The sequence below is a fragment of the Myiozetetes cayanensis genome, unplaced genomic scaffold (genome assembly GCF_022539395.1).
Source record: "Myiozetetes cayanensis isolate MyiCay16 unplaced genomic scaffold, myiCay2020 scf22, whole genome shotgun sequence".
NCBI classification, from domain to species: Eukaryota; Metazoa; Chordata; class Aves; order Passeriformes; family Tyrannidae; genus Myiozetetes; species Myiozetetes cayanensis.
In genome coordinates, this window is record NW_026087434.1 from 7,851,870 (window position 1) to 7,869,847 (window position 17,978).

At 44.5% G+C, this 17,978-nt stretch overlaps 1 protein-coding gene across 9 annotated transcripts in view; it reads right to left on the bottom strand.

Annotated features, from left to right (window-relative positions):
* Positions 1-17,978, bottom strand: part of TNRC6C (trinucleotide repeat containing adaptor 6C) — a 314,470-nt gene that overhangs the window by 200,111 nt on the left and 96,381 nt on the right. For all 9 annotated transcript variants that reach the window (XM_050319459.1, XM_050319461.1, XM_050319466.1 and 6 more), the window contains exon 3: positions 484-545. In XM_050319459.1, coding sequence (XP_050175416.1) covers positions 484-545 — 62 coding nt within the window. The remainder of the gene's footprint in view (positions 1-483; positions 546-17,978) is intronic.

Consider the following 17,978-nt stretch of genomic DNA (forward strand, 5'->3'; position numbering starts at 1 on the left):
TGTGTCTCACAAGGCTGAGTTTTGAGGTAAAGTTACACTTGACCACTAACCAAGGAAAGATAGCAGGAGAGGAATTAAATATTCCAACAAAATATAGCATAATCAGCTGAACTTTAGCAGCATGTCTAGATTTTTAATGATTTCAATGTTTCTGCAGACTGTTTGGGGCATGTAACGGAAATTATTTCATATCATCTTTGCAAGAAAGCCTTGTCAAGATTGCAAACATTCGAAATAACCATTTGAAGGACACATGGCACAACATCCGATTTCTCCTAATCCACATGTTCAAGCTTAACCCTTCAAGGCAACCACAAAGAAACAGTGGGGTGGGCTGAGGGGTCTGCTCTGGTTTTGGCTGAGCCACGACCATGCCAGGCCTGCCCATCTCCCCCCACAGCAGGTCCCAAATGACTGCACAGCTCATCATCAGACACACAAGCAAATATTTCTCATGGATATTGTCCGAAGCAAAATCCCTACCTGCTCTTGACTCCTTCAAGGGCAGTCTTCTGGTTAAGGCTTAGCTGATAGTTTATCCTTTGCTGAAAGACATAAAAAACAAAGAACAAATGCTTGTCAAACAGAAGTTCAGAAAGAAAGGACAAGAGATGCTCCCATTTGTGGAGAAAAGACGCATTTTGTGCTTGATTTCATTACTCTTTCATTCATTTCATTCTCTCCTTTCATTCATTGCATGCCATACACACTTAAAGACTTGCAAAATTCTCCCCACCCAGTTTATTTTATTTTTCCACTCATCAAACTCTTCTCCCTCCATGAGCAAATGTATTGCTAATTAGGACAGAGGAACAGATTAAGTTCAAATGAGTAGGTCTCCTTGTTGGTGCTGTTGCTTTCCCTGCCTCTCTCCAACCCAAAAATCAATGCAAATCTTTCTGGGAATTGAAGCACATTTTCATTAACATGGATATAACGTGCTCCTGAAAAAAAGACATATCAGAATTAGAAGCTGTGTGAGGAAAGGGGATTGAGATGATGAGGGACACAGAACAGCTTTGGCAAAACGGGAGGTGCTAAAAACACGGGCACATTATCCAACCTCTGTTTTCTGGCCAAGCCTGGTTTGGCTGGGGAGGGCAGAAACACTGGAAGCTTACAGAGACTTCCAGTGAATGTCCATGTAGTGCAGACGGGCTTAGGAGTGGTTATGGTGATGTAAAATGATCCTACATCCAGCTGTCTTTATTTAAAGGAGTTTCAAGGGAACCTGCAGAACAAAACTTACAAAAGCTTCACTGAGCTCACACTCTGCTTTATTTGGCCCACTTCTAAAACTGAGTACTGCAGCCGGATTTGATGCCATTAACTGGGAGGGACTCTGTGGGAAGAGGTCACTGTGCACATGTCCCAGGCGTGGGACATCTCCAGGAAAACCACCCCTGCTTCTGGCTGAGGACCCTTGTCACCCTCCCTCAACACGCTGAGGAACATGTCATGGTTAGTACGACCAACCCCAGTGCCAAAGGGAGATGTCTAGACCATAACCCCTCCATGAAACAAACACTTTGGCGTGGGATAGAGCTTTTTGCACCAGATGGACCCCCTGGTCTCTCGGTAAATCCGGTTCTTAGGCTTTGCCACAAAGAGGCTTAAAATTAATTAGCAGATTTTTTTTTTTTTTTAAAGAGTTCTGTGTATAAGAAATGTGTAAGAAAGGGCATTCATTAGGAGCTTTTCAGTGCTTATAGACCAAGATGAGGATTTGTAAGAGAGTTCCTTTTATAACTAGCAATTCCAAACAGTTAAAGGCCTGGAGATGAAAACATTCCCTACTTTTCCAATGAGACAGTCAAGAAGGGGAAGGTTTTCTGATTTTCTGAAGGTGACCACTTTTACCAAAAGCATCTCTCTCCTTTCCAGAGAGCTGACACCCAGCAGCATCAGGGAGGCATGGCACCAGTTCATGTAAGGTGTGCCATGGAGGAGGAGCTTCCAAGGAGGAAATCATTACAACCTTCAGCTCCTGAGAGCTGAAACATCTCCTGCTGACCCTAGACAACTCCTGAGATTGTTCTGCAACAACACCCACCATAACTGCTTTAAAAACACAGGTGGATGGTGAGAAATCTGCCTAGTTAAGCAAACCACTCAAAAATATTATTCAGATGCTTGCTCCCATATTGATTCATTCCTTGATCTTGACAGAGTTGTTTTCAAAAGAGTAAGGGTTGGTGAGGTTTTGAGCAGAGTGGGATTTTAAACAGGGACCTGCAGTTGCCTCCCCCATAGCATCATTTCCAGGAACTGTACTTTTTCCACCCAAAAATAATCCCACACAAGGTGTATGTAGGTCCCCGAAACCCTGCCAGCACTGCTAATTTTCCAGAGCATTCGCCCCCACCCCAACCTCATCAGGAGCCAACCAGAACCACAAACAACCCACAGTGTTAATTCACATTAATTTTGTAGTTAGTGTCTCACAATTCACATCTATTTGCTAATGACTTTGAAACAAAGCAGTTAAAGCACTTAGGAGGACAAATCCATAAGTTAAGGTTGTTCATCCACTTCACAGAGTAAGAGAAGACCTGCTAGAGCTGCAAGTGAAGCACCGTAATACCACAATAAAGCTATTTATTGTCTCAGCCCTGTGCTGCCTCCCAGGTGTTTATACTGCCCACCAACACGTGGAAGAGGAGGAGATATATTTAAAACCATGAACAAGCCATCCTGTCTGGTTCATTGTGGCCCTCCTTAGCCTTCTTCACTGTAAGAGTTTCCACGAGAAGGCTGGTGCTGCCAGGCCACAGCACTGCAGCAACAGCATTGTTTCTCCAGGAATTAAAAGACAACTTTGTGCTACATTAGCAGTATTGTCCCTGGCTTCTTTAGTCTTTAATAACTTCTACAAGTATTCATTGATTTACAAGCCCCTGGTGATCAAACCCAAAAACTAAATTAAAGAAATTTTTCTTTGTCCTAAACCCACCCTGTGTGTATGCGGCAATAAGTAAAAATCCCTGATTTTGCTAGAAAACATTCTAAACTCAGCCTTGCCTTTATTGTGTGCTTTTCCACTCTGCTTTACTACTCGATATTTCTGGGGAAATTTCCTTTGGAAAGAGGCTCTTGTCAGTGTTTTGCTGATGGTGTTTTGGATCAGCGCTGAGCAGTGTTGAGCGGCACCGTGTTTAAAGCTCTGTCAGTCTGCCCACTCAGCCATGCTCTCTCCTGTCTAGCTGCTCATGCAGTACCAAAAATGAGAAATTTAAGGAGAGTTAGACTAGTTCAGAATTTGAAATGTGATTTCGAGGACTCAAAGGGCTGAAAGTACAGGAAAACCTAAGCCAAAGAGGACATAATTTGTAAAAGAAGAAATCACCTGAGGTTGGTAAAGTGGTTTGCAAACCTCCTCTTGCTATCCCAGGTTAGGTCTGAGATGACAGAGAAATTTAAATCTTATCCTTTAAAACATTAGAAAGGGAAACCATGTCTTTACAGGACTTGAGAGTGCACCGAGATTTGTAAAGAGATGTTCACATGAAAAGGCTAGGCTCCCAGGACAGAAATCATTCCCCATTCCTACTGCCAAGCCCCTTGGAAAAATATTGGGGAATGCCTACAGCAACCTGCATAATCAATATTACTCCACTGACCCAGCTCTTACTTTCAATTTTCTAATTCTGTCCTAATAAAGGTGGATTTCCTGTACAATAATCTGAGCATAGCAGAGGTGAGGGTATTTGCTGTAAGGAAAGCATAAAGAAGATAATATTACCAGGCTAGGCTACATTCAACTCCTAACTGTTTAAGTATTAAATCCATTTTTCACCATCAAGAGTGTTATCCGACAGGATGAGAAATATAAGAAGGAGATAATATTCTCCAGTGAAGGAATTGATGGCCAAAGCCTTAAAGTTTGCTAAAATGCTTTTCCACTTCATGTCCTACAAGCTGTCAGCACTAGGATGGAAAACCACAAAGCAGTAATTGCAAAGGACACTTCTTCTTTCTTACACTGTCTCTATCTGTAAGGCAAGAGGATGGCAAGTTAATTAATTATCTCCAGCATCAGTTTACTTGAAGATCTTTTTTTTTCCAGCAGCGCATCAAAGGAGACTGATAGAAGCCTTGATTAGAGGGATAATGAAGGAAATCTCTAATAGATTATATCATTTCTTGCCCGTCTGCAGCCATTCTCAAACTGGCTGCTTCACAGGGCTGGGATTCGTGTCTGGAAAATATCACAAGCATGTAAATCCACCTCCGATGCAAAATTTATGGAAAAATTTGAGTAATTGCATGTTTACCATATTTCTGTCAAAGGTCTGGAAAAAAGATATCAGAACATCTGATTTGCTACAGAGCAGAGATTTTCCATGTGTCCTGTTAGGGTCTCTGACTCCATGGGGATAAATCTGTATTTTGAAGTCACATCAGACATGGAAAGAGAAAATTTATTAGATTATACAGAGCAGGAGGAGAGCAGAGATGCAGGAGGAAAGAATACGCTGATGTGTGGGTAAGACAGACAGTTTGATGTCTACCTTGTTATTTGTCCTCAGAAGCCTTTTACTAACAGTGGCCATTAGCAGGGGTCATTGGTGAGGTGATTTATCTGAGTTTTTTTCTCTTTCTAATCTTGCCTGCTTTCACCTGCAACACAACATCTCGCCCAGTCCTTGCTTCTGACCGACAGGAGCCTTGGGAGGGCAAAGTGGGTTCCCACTGCAGAGGAGGAAACTTCGGTACTGCTGAGTCCCAGCTCTCCATGCCTGTCACACCAGTGCCTCACAGTCTGCCTCTGCATTTGAATTCCCTTGGGGATTTTGGTGCCATTTCCCTCTTACCCAGCCTGTGCACACACTGCCAAATCTAATAGCGAGGAGAAATGAAGTGTCAGGTTCTGATGCACCGCCACACTGTGCTGATTTCTATCTCACGCAGATAAACCCCAAGCCATTCCCAAGAAGTCCCAGTGGCACATTTAAGCAATCTGTTTCTTTTGAGATGAGACTGAAGATTCTCCCTGGTTGCTGTTTGATGCTTAATAAACTATTGGTGGCACTAGTTGCACTGACCTTGGGATGCTCAGGCATCCCAGCACCAACACCTACAAGCGAAAGTTTGGACAAACCACTGTGCTAACAAAGGGGTTATGAGCTTCAGCAAAGAACCACAGAGGAAGACCATCATCACCATGTCACCCATCAAACCCATCCTGCTCCCTCACATGCATCTCCCAGCTCTTGTCGTGGCCAACAGGTGTCACAGAGAGATGCTCCAGCCCTTGCCCTGGGTCTCTCCTGCCTCCCACGGCCAATCAAGAGCAGAAAGTAAATGGTGCCATGCAAGTGAGCAGAAGTAACAGCAGAGAGGGAGCAGAAAGTGTTTTATGGGGTTAAACATCCCAGTCTGAAGTAAAGCAATTTCTTTCGGTCTCCTGCCATTTCCTTGTGGGGGCTTATCATCTCCAGCTGGGACAATATAAAGGCCCATTTAATCGAGATCCATTTAACACTGAATCACGCTAACAAGATTACTTAGCCAGGGCTAATTCTGCATTTGCTGAAGTGCAGTATCCAGGGTGAGTAATCTCTGTGTGCTGGTGGCAGGTTCAGAGACAGGTTAGCCACTGGCTTAGCATCACAGACAAAACATGGAAAGTACATGGGGGACCATGACAATGAAATTGCAGCCTGTTTAGCCCATTGGGCTCTTTCCCTTCCCCTACTCAGTGTTATTTGTGATCAGGGCAGCAAGGGTTTCCTCATTACCCCATAGGGTCCTAAAAGGGGAATTATTTTCTTTGTCCTCACAAGCAGCTGAGCAGGCAATACAGCAAAATCCTCTTCAGTCATTATCTGTTAAGTGCATGGCATCCTTTTGTGAGTTAAATGACACAGTATTTCTTGCATGGGGCTGAATTCAAAAGGTTTTGCCTTCCATCAGGAGATAACTCAAGATTTGAGTGCTAATTGAATACATTTATATGCACACAAGTGATAGACATTCATACAATTTCTTAAAGTAGATTCTCACCATTCAGTCATTTAAAAATATAGCACTAAGGGCTCTATTATTTATGATTATTAAATCACAAATCTGAGTAGCAAAATACTTCACTCAGGGAAAGTGTGAAGAGGCTGTTTCAGAGGAAAAAAAATCTCCTTTCCAGAACTTACAGAACATCATCGCAGGAGGATGCTGATAACTAATATTGTTTTACAGCTAAGGCTCTCCAAGTGACTTACTCAGGTAAATGGATTAATCCTAATCACCCCTTCAAATGTTCCCAAATCCCCCAAGGAGCCAGAGCTAAGGTTGACATGTTCTGGTGAACTATTCAGTTTTTCATACAGACTGACTCATTCTGCCGTCAGTGTAGGGTCTGGGACATCACCACAGTCATTCCACCCCTTGCTTTGAGAAGATGAGTCTTGTTGTCACTTCTGGGGGGATTCATCTCACCTGGTGTCAGAGGTCCACAAGGCAAGTGTCTATACTTGAGTTAGTCCCTTAAATGCGTAAGTGGAGAGAAATTGCAGTGATTTGTCTGACCTATTTTAGGCAACCACCTCAAGATGAGAGCAATTGCCTGCTGGAGGTGCCCATTTCTCTCCATTGATGGTAAATGAGGTCTGAGTGCTCAGTGAGACCTGGGTGCCATCAGGTGAGATGGATCCTATCCACAGTAATTGCAGCCTTTCAAAAAGAGAGTCACTGTTTCTTTTTTTTTTTTTTATCTTCCTCTTTTTCTCCTTAGGGAGTTTATTTTAACCATTTGAGGAGTTTTCATTTCTGTCTGGTGTCTTTTGGTCTTTCTCCCTCCTTTGGTAGGCAGTCCTCAAGCTGTGGCAACCAGGCTGTTAAAGGGAAGAGATGGTACTGGGAGAGCCCTGTGCCTTTCCTTCCACAGAACAAAGCAGGGCTCATGGTTTTATTTTTCATTTTAAAACCCAGTCCAGAACATCTTTTGGTGCTCCAGGGGCTCAGAGATCCAACCCAAGGGCGAGTCAAACCCATCTCCATAGGCTGGGTGCAAGTTCTTCTGGAGTGGGCACTAGTGTGAAGGACATAAGTTATGGTGGGTCAGAAGGACAAGACTGGAGATGACAAGAACACCTCCAAAGGTCCCTTCCAACTCCATGAAACAACACCAGTTGTTTCATGATTCTATGTAAGAGGAAAAGCTCTCTAGGGCATTATCTTCACACCAGGTATGGAGATCCCCATGCTCAGGGTGCTGGTAGGGACAACCAGGACCTTTGCTCCTGGAAACACCCAGCCCCTCAGCACTGCCAGACAGGCACCTCCAGGAAGTTTAGGATATAAAAAAGTCGTCTGTGCAGCTTTTAGGGTACAGCAGAACCTTGGCAAAATCTTCAGTAAAATAATTTATACTCAGATTTCTAAGCTCCCTTGAATCCAGCCCACACCCCATTCTCTAAAAGGCACTTGGACACTCAGAAAACTAAACAGGGGCTCTCAGCCCCCCTTATGCACAAGCATGGAGGTGTGTGGTGCTGCTTCATGTGCCTGACACAGATCAGTTCCAGGAGGAGATGAAATGCTGACATCAGAGCTGGAACCAAGCCCTGCGCGATTCTGGCCAAGTGCTGAGGTCACTGGTGAAACTGGGATTTCTGCTGAGATTTTTGACTCTGTTTTTTACTGCAATCCAGAGCTCAGAACAGACATATTCACCCCTTCCTTCCTCCCTCCCACTAAGCACAGGCACTAAACCCTGCCCATGGTATCTGCACACCAGGAAAGCAGTTTGCTGGTCAGCTCCATGCAGGGAATTCATATATTTGACATCCACCACCTCAGTGACTGGAAAATTACCAACAGATTTTGAAGTTTTGCTAGAGAAGCGGGCAGGTGTGAGGAGAAACATGACTGCCTAAGGCTTGTTTCCTTGAGAAGCAAAGTTCTCCTCCAAAACACTTGGAAAACTTTCCAGCTGCCCTCATGACTTCATCCTCAACATCTGAAAGCACCAAAATCTTAAAAATGGGAATTAGAATGTACCTCAAAACTATGTTCAAGTCCTACTGGAAATTCAAGGGACTCCCTCTACCAAGTGCTCAGAGTGTCTCCAGCTATACAAAAGCAAAATGCATCCAACTCGTATTCCTTCAAAGAACAGTCAACTAGCCAAGGGTTGGATTGCACACAGACAGCCCTGTGACTTGGACACTGTGGAAGGAGCTGAGAATCCAGAATTTAATTTCCAGGAAAAAAGAATTTCCGAGCACTCTCCAATTTTAATGTTGCCTAAAACAAATTTACACGTGTATCTCTGGTAAAGGCACTGACTGTCACGGGGCAGTTGCCTTTTCTGAACCTCTCAAAAACAACCTGCTGACTGCAGGTTGCTCCATTACTCGTCATCTTGTTTTGATATCATCTCTTAATTGCTGGGGCACAAGGGTTTGAAAGACAGGAGGTCCTGCCTGCACGTGTGCTGAGAGGTTTCCACAGTGTGATAACCATCTCTCCACGTCTCCCTGCTGGCTGGGCAGCAGTGCCTGACCACGTTTATGGCAACCATAGAGGCAAAGCGACTCATTCCCAGCCACAGGACCAACTAGACTCCCCGGGAATCATTATTAACTTGGCTTTAATTACAAACTAATTTCCTCCTGCGTAGCCAGCAATTTCAAGCTCTGCGGAAAGTACGAGGAAACAACAACACGCCATTTGCCAGCAAAAGAAGCATAAACAAACAGGCAAAATTCAGAGTTTCTATGGAGAGGGGTGTATTTAAATACTCCAAATGCAACTATCTGAGAAATTTTCCTCTATCTAAGCAGCAAGTTGTTTGGTTTTGTGGGTTTTGTTTTGGTTTTTTTTTGTGTGGTTTGTTTTTTTTTTTACTTTCCAAATAAATATTTCATTTTTAAGGCCATCCAATTTTACTCAGTTATAGGGAATACCTAGTAGTTCTTTGTAATAGGAACTGCCTGCACCTAAAATATGCACAGGCTACCACCCCTCTGTAATAAGCTGCTGCTGCTGTAGGTTACTCTTCAGCTGCAGCACTGCTGAAACTGTACTTAGCAGCTGACAGACAGCAACTGAGAGCTGGAGGAGCATGAAGGCTTGTTAGCAGCAAGGTTTTCCCAGCTGAGGCTCAGACACGCACTGATTGGCAATTCAGATCATGGAGTTTGTCCCGGTGGAGCCTCCATATGTTTCTTCCCCTGGAGGAACGATGAATGTCAATTCACCCCTTGGGGTGCGTCAGGCGAAAATCCTCCCGAGGGTGAAACGAGAGCTGACAGCAACCAGCCACAGGTGCCCGGACCAACTTTCATGCACTGGCCAATTTTGCAGAGAGTCAGGCAAAAACGAAGCTGTGTTTGGTGCATCTCCATGCACGGCACTGAGGTGTACGTTCTGCTCTCAAAATGAGCTATATGGAAGTGTAAATAAAGGTATCACACACACTTACATACCACAAACCAGGAAAAATTAATGTTCGTGCTGGCGACTCATCAGCACGCCTGGGATTTCCCCAGAGTTCATGGCAATACCCTAGAAGTGCAGTTTGTGACAATCCCAGTGAATTGACAGCTCCATCCTATCCTATTCCGTCCACCCAAACCCATCAGGATGTGTTTCACTCCCTTAATGTCCACTTCTCATATCAACCACTTTCCCAGAGTGTTCTGCCAGCGGCTCTTGACGGGCTTTCCAGAACTTAATTAAGCTTCAAGACACCTCAGTGAAGTTGACTAATGTAATTAAGTGAATCTTGCAGATGGGTAAGCTAAGGAGAGGTGAGATCAAACAGCAGGATGATGGAGGAACTGTTGCCCAGTGGCAAAATGGGTCACAGGGCCCAGAGAGCCCAACCCTGACTCCTTACAAAAATCACTGCCTTTCCTTTCTGATACCTGCAGTTGATTATGCCGTGATTTTCTCCTGGAAAAAAAGAGCTTTTCCCAGGAAGTTCAGCATATTCCCCATGCCTAAAAAGCTCTCGCAAAGGACTTTTTTCTTCCGTGTCCATATCCAAAAGAGGTTATGTTGCAATGTCCTAAGCGTTGTGGCCACTCAGCATGTCGGAGGCTCAGCCCTTAGAGGCAGATGTTCCAACATCATCTCCCATCCCACAATGTGGAGAAGCACTCGAGAAGAAATCCCTCCTATAACAGTTGTCAATTAGGTTTTGACACGTGCAGGGCTGTTGCTTGGCTCTGCCCTTGCCCTCCTCACACAGGCACTGTGTGGACTGTCAGGCAGCACCCAGAGGCCACAGATTCTGGCAGTTCACACCACTGACTTCTCTTCCCACCCAGGCTCTGGTGACAGCATCACCTGACACCCTTCCTGAATCTGCCAAAGGGGACAAAAGCTACATAGCTGTGGGAAAATTCCTGTGACACCAGTCCCCTTTAAAACTGTTGTTTCCCAGTGCTGGGACTCCATGGAAAACTATGAAGTGATGGCAGCTCTTGGGACCTAAGCCACGCTGATTTTTTTTCTGCTTTGCCTCATCTGTTTCTTTATACTTCTCCACGTCCCAAGTGACTCTGACACCGGAATCCCTGCTTTTCATTTTTCTGCTGTACAAGATGTCAGCAGATAACAATCCATGCTTCACTGGTGCCATTCCATAATTGAAAGAGCCAGCAATACATCAGGCTCGGAGTCTGCAAACCTCATCAATAAGTACTCTATTACTTGGACATAATTTTCCACCACCCCCTGGATGAGACTTAACAGGCAGTAGGGTGATATTGCTGAAACCACACTTCGCTTCAAACTGTTTAAGGTAATGTCTGCTAAACTATAGTCTATTGTCACAAATTAGTTTCTCAGACAACCAGTGTCTAGCGAAAAATATACTTAATATGCAAAGCTGTCTGTTTAGATCTATCTGTTTTGCAGTGAAGCCACCTCAGGGAAAAGAGAACTGCAGCCCAAAAAAATGGCACAGGTTTCTTTCCAAGTCGATGTGAGTAGATCTACACCTTGCCATAGAAACAAATGTTTCCTGTGTCACCAAGAGGTTTTTTTTTTTTTGCTTGACTTATCCCTCATTTTCAGTGTGTAAGAGAGACCTTCACAGTTTCTGCAGCCTTACAGATTGTGTGAGGGCAGTGTGAAACTTGCTCGGCCTCTCTTTTTAGATTTAATTCTCCGAGCTTTTCCATAGCACGTTGAAAATCAGCTTCCTGGTCCATTTCAACAAAATCCTATCAAGTCCCAAGAGTTTCTCCTTTAAATAAATACCAGGGGCTTGAGTTTTAATTACTTTCTGCAGAATCCCCTTATCAGCAGTAGCTTTGACAGGCACAGGCTATACGTTATCTGGAAACACAACTGAGATCTCTAACTCCTTCCACGTCTTTAGCCCTTGAAGATTGTCTCATACCTATTACATATCATGCCCAGAAGCACTGCCAGAGTGCAGGCTCTGATACCTGGATAGGCAGCTCTTTGCCTCCATAGCTTCTTATCCCAGAGGATCCTTACACCCTTCCCTTGTTGCTGGTACAGATAAATTGCTGCTGCTGAAGTTGTGCTGGCTATCTATCTGCACACCAGGCACCTCACAAACCTGTTATTTCTTGCACAGAACATCATTTTCATTCCAGTTTGTTCCACAAGCTTTGGGGAGCTGCAAACTTCCCTCAAGTTGGTATCTAGAGCAGGAACTCACCTGTGCAGGTGGTGAACTACCTTCACTAAAGGTCTGTGGAAGGCAAAAGTAGAGAAGCTGGGGAAGCAGAGCCTTTTTGAGGTTCAGTGCACCCATGACTCTTCTTTGTTTCCAAAAGTAATTGCAAGAACTGGTTTAAATTATTGAAAAGAAGAGCTAGTCGTTGTTTAAAGTTTGTATAAAGGTAATTTTGAGTTCTGAATGGAAGTCAGGTCCTTTAATACATTTTCTCAACTGGATCAATTACCCAGCAGTCTAGGAACAGCTTCATAAAACCCAGAGGGAGTGTCTTTCACCCCAATTCCTCCAAAATCTGTCTGCTGCACTACAAGCTTAATGACATACTGAAGGACCTTCATTACAGATTTATTGGAATGCCTTCTCATTTTTATCCTTGTAGCCCCCAGTGAGAACAATGTTTGGCTCTTCCACCTCCCACACTGTTCCCTCCATCCCTCACCTGCACAGCTGGTGTCTTGTCTGACTTTTCAGCCTCCAGAAATCACTGGAGATAAGAGCTGTAATCTAAAGCACCTCTATGTATGATCAGCTATTTTCAAAGGGCTCCATTCCCGACCAGGACAATGCCTAAACTCTGACTGCAGCTCACACTTGCTGCTTTTATGCATGGCAGAGCTGTACCTGCCCCAGAGGGCACCCACCTACTGCCTTTTTACCATATTGAGAGCCCTGCTCTCCTTCAATTCACCTTAGTGCCAGAAATGAGGTAGCCAAACTTCACTGCACCGAGAACAAAAGCAGGCAGCAGAGCAGCCTCAAAGCAAAAGTAGACATAAACCCCCATTAAACCTCATGGTTCAACACATAAACAGAGCAAAGGGAGGACCTCCCAGAGTCCTGTGCATGAATCCAATAACCATCCATAACTACCCCTAAGGATAGTTTCTAAAGAGGGGAGAGCAATAAACAGCACTTCCCCTCTTCATTACACAACTCCAGCAATAACTATGATGAATGGCAACGAACAACTGGGTTTCATTGCTGGATTTCCAGGCTGTGGTGTCCAACAATAGGAGCATAATAAAGACAGATGGCAGTGGATTAACTCTTCTTGCAATGTGGCCAGTGCTGGTTGTTCAGCCGTGCTCATCCCCAACTCCAGTGCAGGCACAGCCTCACAACAGCCCCATCCTGTCCAGCAGGAGGGAAATATTCCTTGTTTTTGTGCAGTGTTAGGCATGAGGGGGATCAGGCATGGTGCAAAGCAGAGGGTTTGTTCGGACCAGAGAGCGGAGCTGAGCAACATACGCCAATTCTGGTGCCGTGCTTTGCTTTTAAGCACAGCTGCTAAATACGTAGGAAACTCCAAAGAAATCCAAGTGGATTTTCTGTAGAATATTTCTGCTATTTTTCAACTGATAGCATTAATTCCTTGACTCATTTTTAATTTGTAAAGCTAAACAAACAAACAAACAAAAAACCAAACCAAAACCACACCATGAAATTTTTGCTGCTTTGATGCAAAAGAGACTGGTTTTTAAAAGTTGTTATATTTTCCCCTCCAGTGTTGCCCATTTAGAACCACAGAATTGTTTGGCTTGGAGATCTTGAAGATCATAGAGTTCAACCATTAATTTGCATAAATAAGAGATAAAATCTATAATTAAATATGCATTTTATATATCGATTATATATTATAATAGACATATTTTCAATATGTACTTAATTATAATAATATAATAGATAATAGTAAAATAGCATATTTTGCATTCTTTTTTGGTATACTGAGTGTAGTCTAAATAGGGGTGCACTGGATATAATTTTAAGCTTCCCAGGAAATTCTGAGTCAGTTCAAACAAGAGAGAAGAAATAGGGTCTAGGAGGACTGAGGAAGGAGAGCTGGGTTGTGCCCACAGCTCTAGCAGTGCTTTGCTGTGTGCAAATGTATGAAATTCGCTCTAATATTCAGCATTAAATGGGCATGTGCACTGCCAAAATTAGCAGGGGAGGGGTCTCACCACAGCTAATTAATTGAGTCTGCAAAGCGTTTGGAGACCCTCAGATGGAAGGTGCTAAACAAAGTGAAAATTATCATTATTTCTGCTTAAGTGAAACCGCCAAGCAATGCTCCTTCAATCATTCTCTGCAAATCCAGGTCCTTCTGCTGTTTCTAAGTCCACTGTAACCCAACTTAATTCCTGCAGATGTATTTGTTATTCAGGAGCGTTCACTGGGTTGAATAATTTTCAGACGGAGTTTTTTGGGAAACATGTTTGATTTGCCTATTCATGATCTGTTACTCCGGATGTGTGATGGGCTACACAAAGCAGCATGTTGCTGTTTCCACTCGCTGCCTGAATGGCAGAAAGTTTATTAGATGGGAGAATAATGAATAACCAATAATGAGTACTCTTGTTTTCATGGGAAAACAGATGAGCCTGTGAAAAGCAGTGTCTCCCCCCACTTTCTTGCCAACAGATCCTCATTGACAATAATGTTTTCCAACAGAGAAAAGCAAGTAGACTCTTGATTCAGCCAAATATCTTGGTCATTCACAAACTCTAGTTTGACTGTCTTACTAGAATTACCCACACCTCTACCTGAAATAGGGAGGTGGCTGTTCTGGGATTGATCTGTTGCTTTTATGAAGACAAGACAATGAAAAAATGAATATGCCTATTTTGATGGTGTGTGTTAATCAGTCACATGGCACTTTGTGTTTTGTGATCTCTCCTGGGCACCACCAGTTTCACCCTACGGTCCAGGATAACTCCCACTCCATGGGGGCTTCTCCAGAATATCTCACCTTGTCAAATCATTTTGGTCTCCAGGACTTCTGCGAGCCCATATGTGTCTCATCTCTGCTCTGGTACAAACCTCAAACGCCTGACAGTGAGTCATGCCGAAGTCTGATTGCACCAACCACCCCAAACCCACATCCCCCTGCAGCTCCCCTTCCTGCTGAAAGATGGAAAGCTCAAATTTACACAGACCCACTTCCCTGTTTCACTTTTTGCTGACCGTGTGACTCCCGGTTGCATGTAATTATTTTGGTATGCTGGTGTTAATGATGTGTCCAGTTCACTTAGCCTGTTCATCAGTATTGCTGGTCATTTGCTGTTTCTTTGTTTCTTGCCTCCCAAAAGGTCACTACATCATCAGCAAAACCAAGCACAATTCATCCATAATTTATCAAGCCAGGTTTGCTGCTCACCTGTCCCTGATTTCAAGGCCACGCTCCATCCTACATCTCAAACCCGCACTCACCTTCCAGCCCACGCTTGTGCCATGGGGCACCTACTGGCATAAATCACCTATTAAACAGAAATTGTGAATTGTAAAAGCAAAGCTTGTTGTGGTGCAGACAGGGATTTGGCATCAATTTAAACATCCTGCCTTTCTCAACCTCAGGCCCCCGGTCTCACTCCTGCTTTGCCTCCTATTGACTGAAAAACGATTTATAAGTAAATCTATGCAATAAAGGAACTGCCTTTTGCTATTTGGTCTGAGTTGTGGTTTGCTTTAACCCTCCATCAGTGAGGGCTGCCTACATCTGTTACATCCCCAGCCTAACCAGTTGCTGAGTGCTCCCCACGGCTTCCAGCGAGCAGCCCAACTGTGTTATTGGCATCTTCCTCTGGAGCAATATCATGGAACCGCATCCCTGAGGGAAACTTACTGATATTGTGAGATGCCCTGAGAAAAATCAGGGATGCTCAGCACAACTCTGCCCCAGCACCTTCCCCGAGTGAGTGCCCCCTGTGCCAGTGCTGCCCCTGTGTGAGGCACCTGCAGCCTCACAGGCTGCCAGAGAGGTTGGGGTACAGGCAATGCATAATGTTATCAAAGCTTCATCTGCCTCCGGGGAGTCTTTTAAATCTCAGCCCCTGAGAAGAGCAATAACCTTCAAAAAAAAACCACACGGGGCTTATTACAAAGGGGAAATCCTTACCTACAAATAAAGGCAATAAAGAGGCAGACCTCTGCATCCCGATGGCATCTAACAGCCTCAGAACAAGGGGAGATGTCCTGATTAGCTGCCAAGGGGTAAAGGCGATGTCAGCATTCCCCGTGGTGGAGGAGGACCGTGGCTGTGCTGGGGAAGAGCCACTGAGCACGGCCGAGGTCACCCCAGGGCAGCTCAGCTCTCCTCTAACCTGCCCCTGGGGTTTGGCTGATGGCATTTATCATATCTATTGCTCAGACTGAAAGCCCAGCCAGAAGAAGGAACTGTGCTCCGGCAGGAGGGAAGCCGGGAGGAGAGCAATGCCATAGCCACTCTCTGCTCCCCCCTATTTGTCCTGGTTATCAGACTGGAAAAGATCACCAATTACCCTCTTCCCAACCACCACCACTCCTGCCAACAAAAGATGAAAAGCACATTTATTTCTCTTAAGTGAGATCTTTTTGTGACACATAAGGACCCTTGTATACATGACAATTACTTGTAAAAAATGTCTCTCTGTCTACAGCACATCTGTAAATGGATTTAAGCCCATATAAAGGATGTAAAAATGGCAATAACCGCCCCAGTGAAGCTCTCTGGAAGCTCTCAATGGTGTTTTTTTCACATATATAAAAGCCAACACAGAACAAAAAGGCCTGTCAGCAAAGACAGGTAGGCTCGCCTTTCCACACCTAACTAGGGAAGCTTAATTTTATTTATTTTTATTGACAATTTCAACAACTATTTCTCAATCATAAAAGTAAAAAGCACAGGCTCAGCTAGTCAGCCCATCATTTCTATTTAGCTTTTTATTTGTGCGAGGAACTCTTTGGAGATGCAATATCTTGTTTGCAGAGACACCCTAGTGGCAACACGACATTACACAAACCACCAAATGAGGCTTGTGCAGACATCGGAGCCTTCTCCTCCAGCAGTTTATGGATCTCACCCTGCAACTTGGGGCTCCTCTGCTCCCCCCATCTCCCCAGCCTCCCCCCACCAACTCCTGGCTTTGACATTTAGGGAGGACGAGCAAAGCTTCATTTAAAAGCAAATGCTGTCATTGCCTAGAGGGTAATTATTGACCATTGCGTCTTATTATTATTTTTCTATGTATTCTTTTTTTTACAGATGCCCCCTGGGGTTCTGCCTTGCTGACCCATCACAAAAAACACCATAAGGCAATTTACCTGTGCCTGAATTACAGACAACAACACAACATCCTTCCCTGGCCCAGGAGTTTCCAAGGGCCAGGTTTGCACTAGTAGTAAGGAGTCAAAGGATGTATGGAGGAATGAGAGGAACCCCCTGGGATTTGCCAGCCAAGCAATCTGTTTCCCAGATCCCAGAGGAGTCTTTGGGAGCTGGGCACCTAATGCACAAACCTGTTGGATAACTTTGGCTTTGGGCACCATGGTCTTGTTGCAAGGTCAGTGATGTGCTTGGTCCCTTGGGCTCTCTGCAAGGCCAGTGACGTGTGTGGGGTGCAGCAGTGACCCCACTGCACGTGGCCAAGGGCACGAGGGTCCCTTCTTAATCTACACACAAAGAGTAGAGCAGAGCAGAGCAGAGGGGCTCCCTGTCCCAGGCCAAGCAGATCAAATCCTTTGACTCAGCGTGTCAGGTGTGGCCAGCTACCGTCTATAATTTAAAAACTGGGACATGCAGGCTTGCAGGGATACATTGCTTTTGGGCAAGGCTTGTATTAACTTCCCAGAGCGAGCCCCTTTGGCCTCAGTGGATAATGAAATCTGTGTTATGCTACCTTGGCATCTGTGCTTTCACGTGGAAGCGAGACAGACTCAGCTCCTATTTGCACTCTTACCCCAACAACAGCACAGGGTGTCAGGTGTCTGCGAGCTAAAGGCTTCCCTCTCCGTGGCACGATATTAAAAGCATATGCAATGAGACTGCACCTTCTGTTCACACTCTGTCAGTAATCCTGCGCAGGCAGGTTCGCTGTTAACCTTCCTAATGGAAAGTCTGTTCAATGGCTTGCTGGCTTTGCCTCAGTTCAGTATTATCTGCAAAGATGCAGACTGTTGATTTGTGGGTGTCTTCTAAAGTGAGAGCTGCAGAGGCTCAAAAGGAATGATGCAGCCTGGGGCTGCAGAAGGAAGGTGATTTTTTTGCCCAAACACAGGCCAAGTCAGTCACACATAATTCCTACAGAAGAAATAACTCGCTTTAGCTGGTTTGGGGAGAGGGGGGGGGAAAAGAACTTGTCTCAGCATAATTACAAATTTACTTCTTTCTCTTTCCTCTCTTGCCATCCCTGCCCCTCACCCCCCAATAAAATGAGGGTAAAAAGCCCTGCAAATGGCAATATCCAATATTCATTAGTGGCTTGTGAGAGAGACAGAGAGACACAACTCATTACTGGGTTCTTCACCTTTACCCTTGACAATGGTTATTTACATAATAACCTGA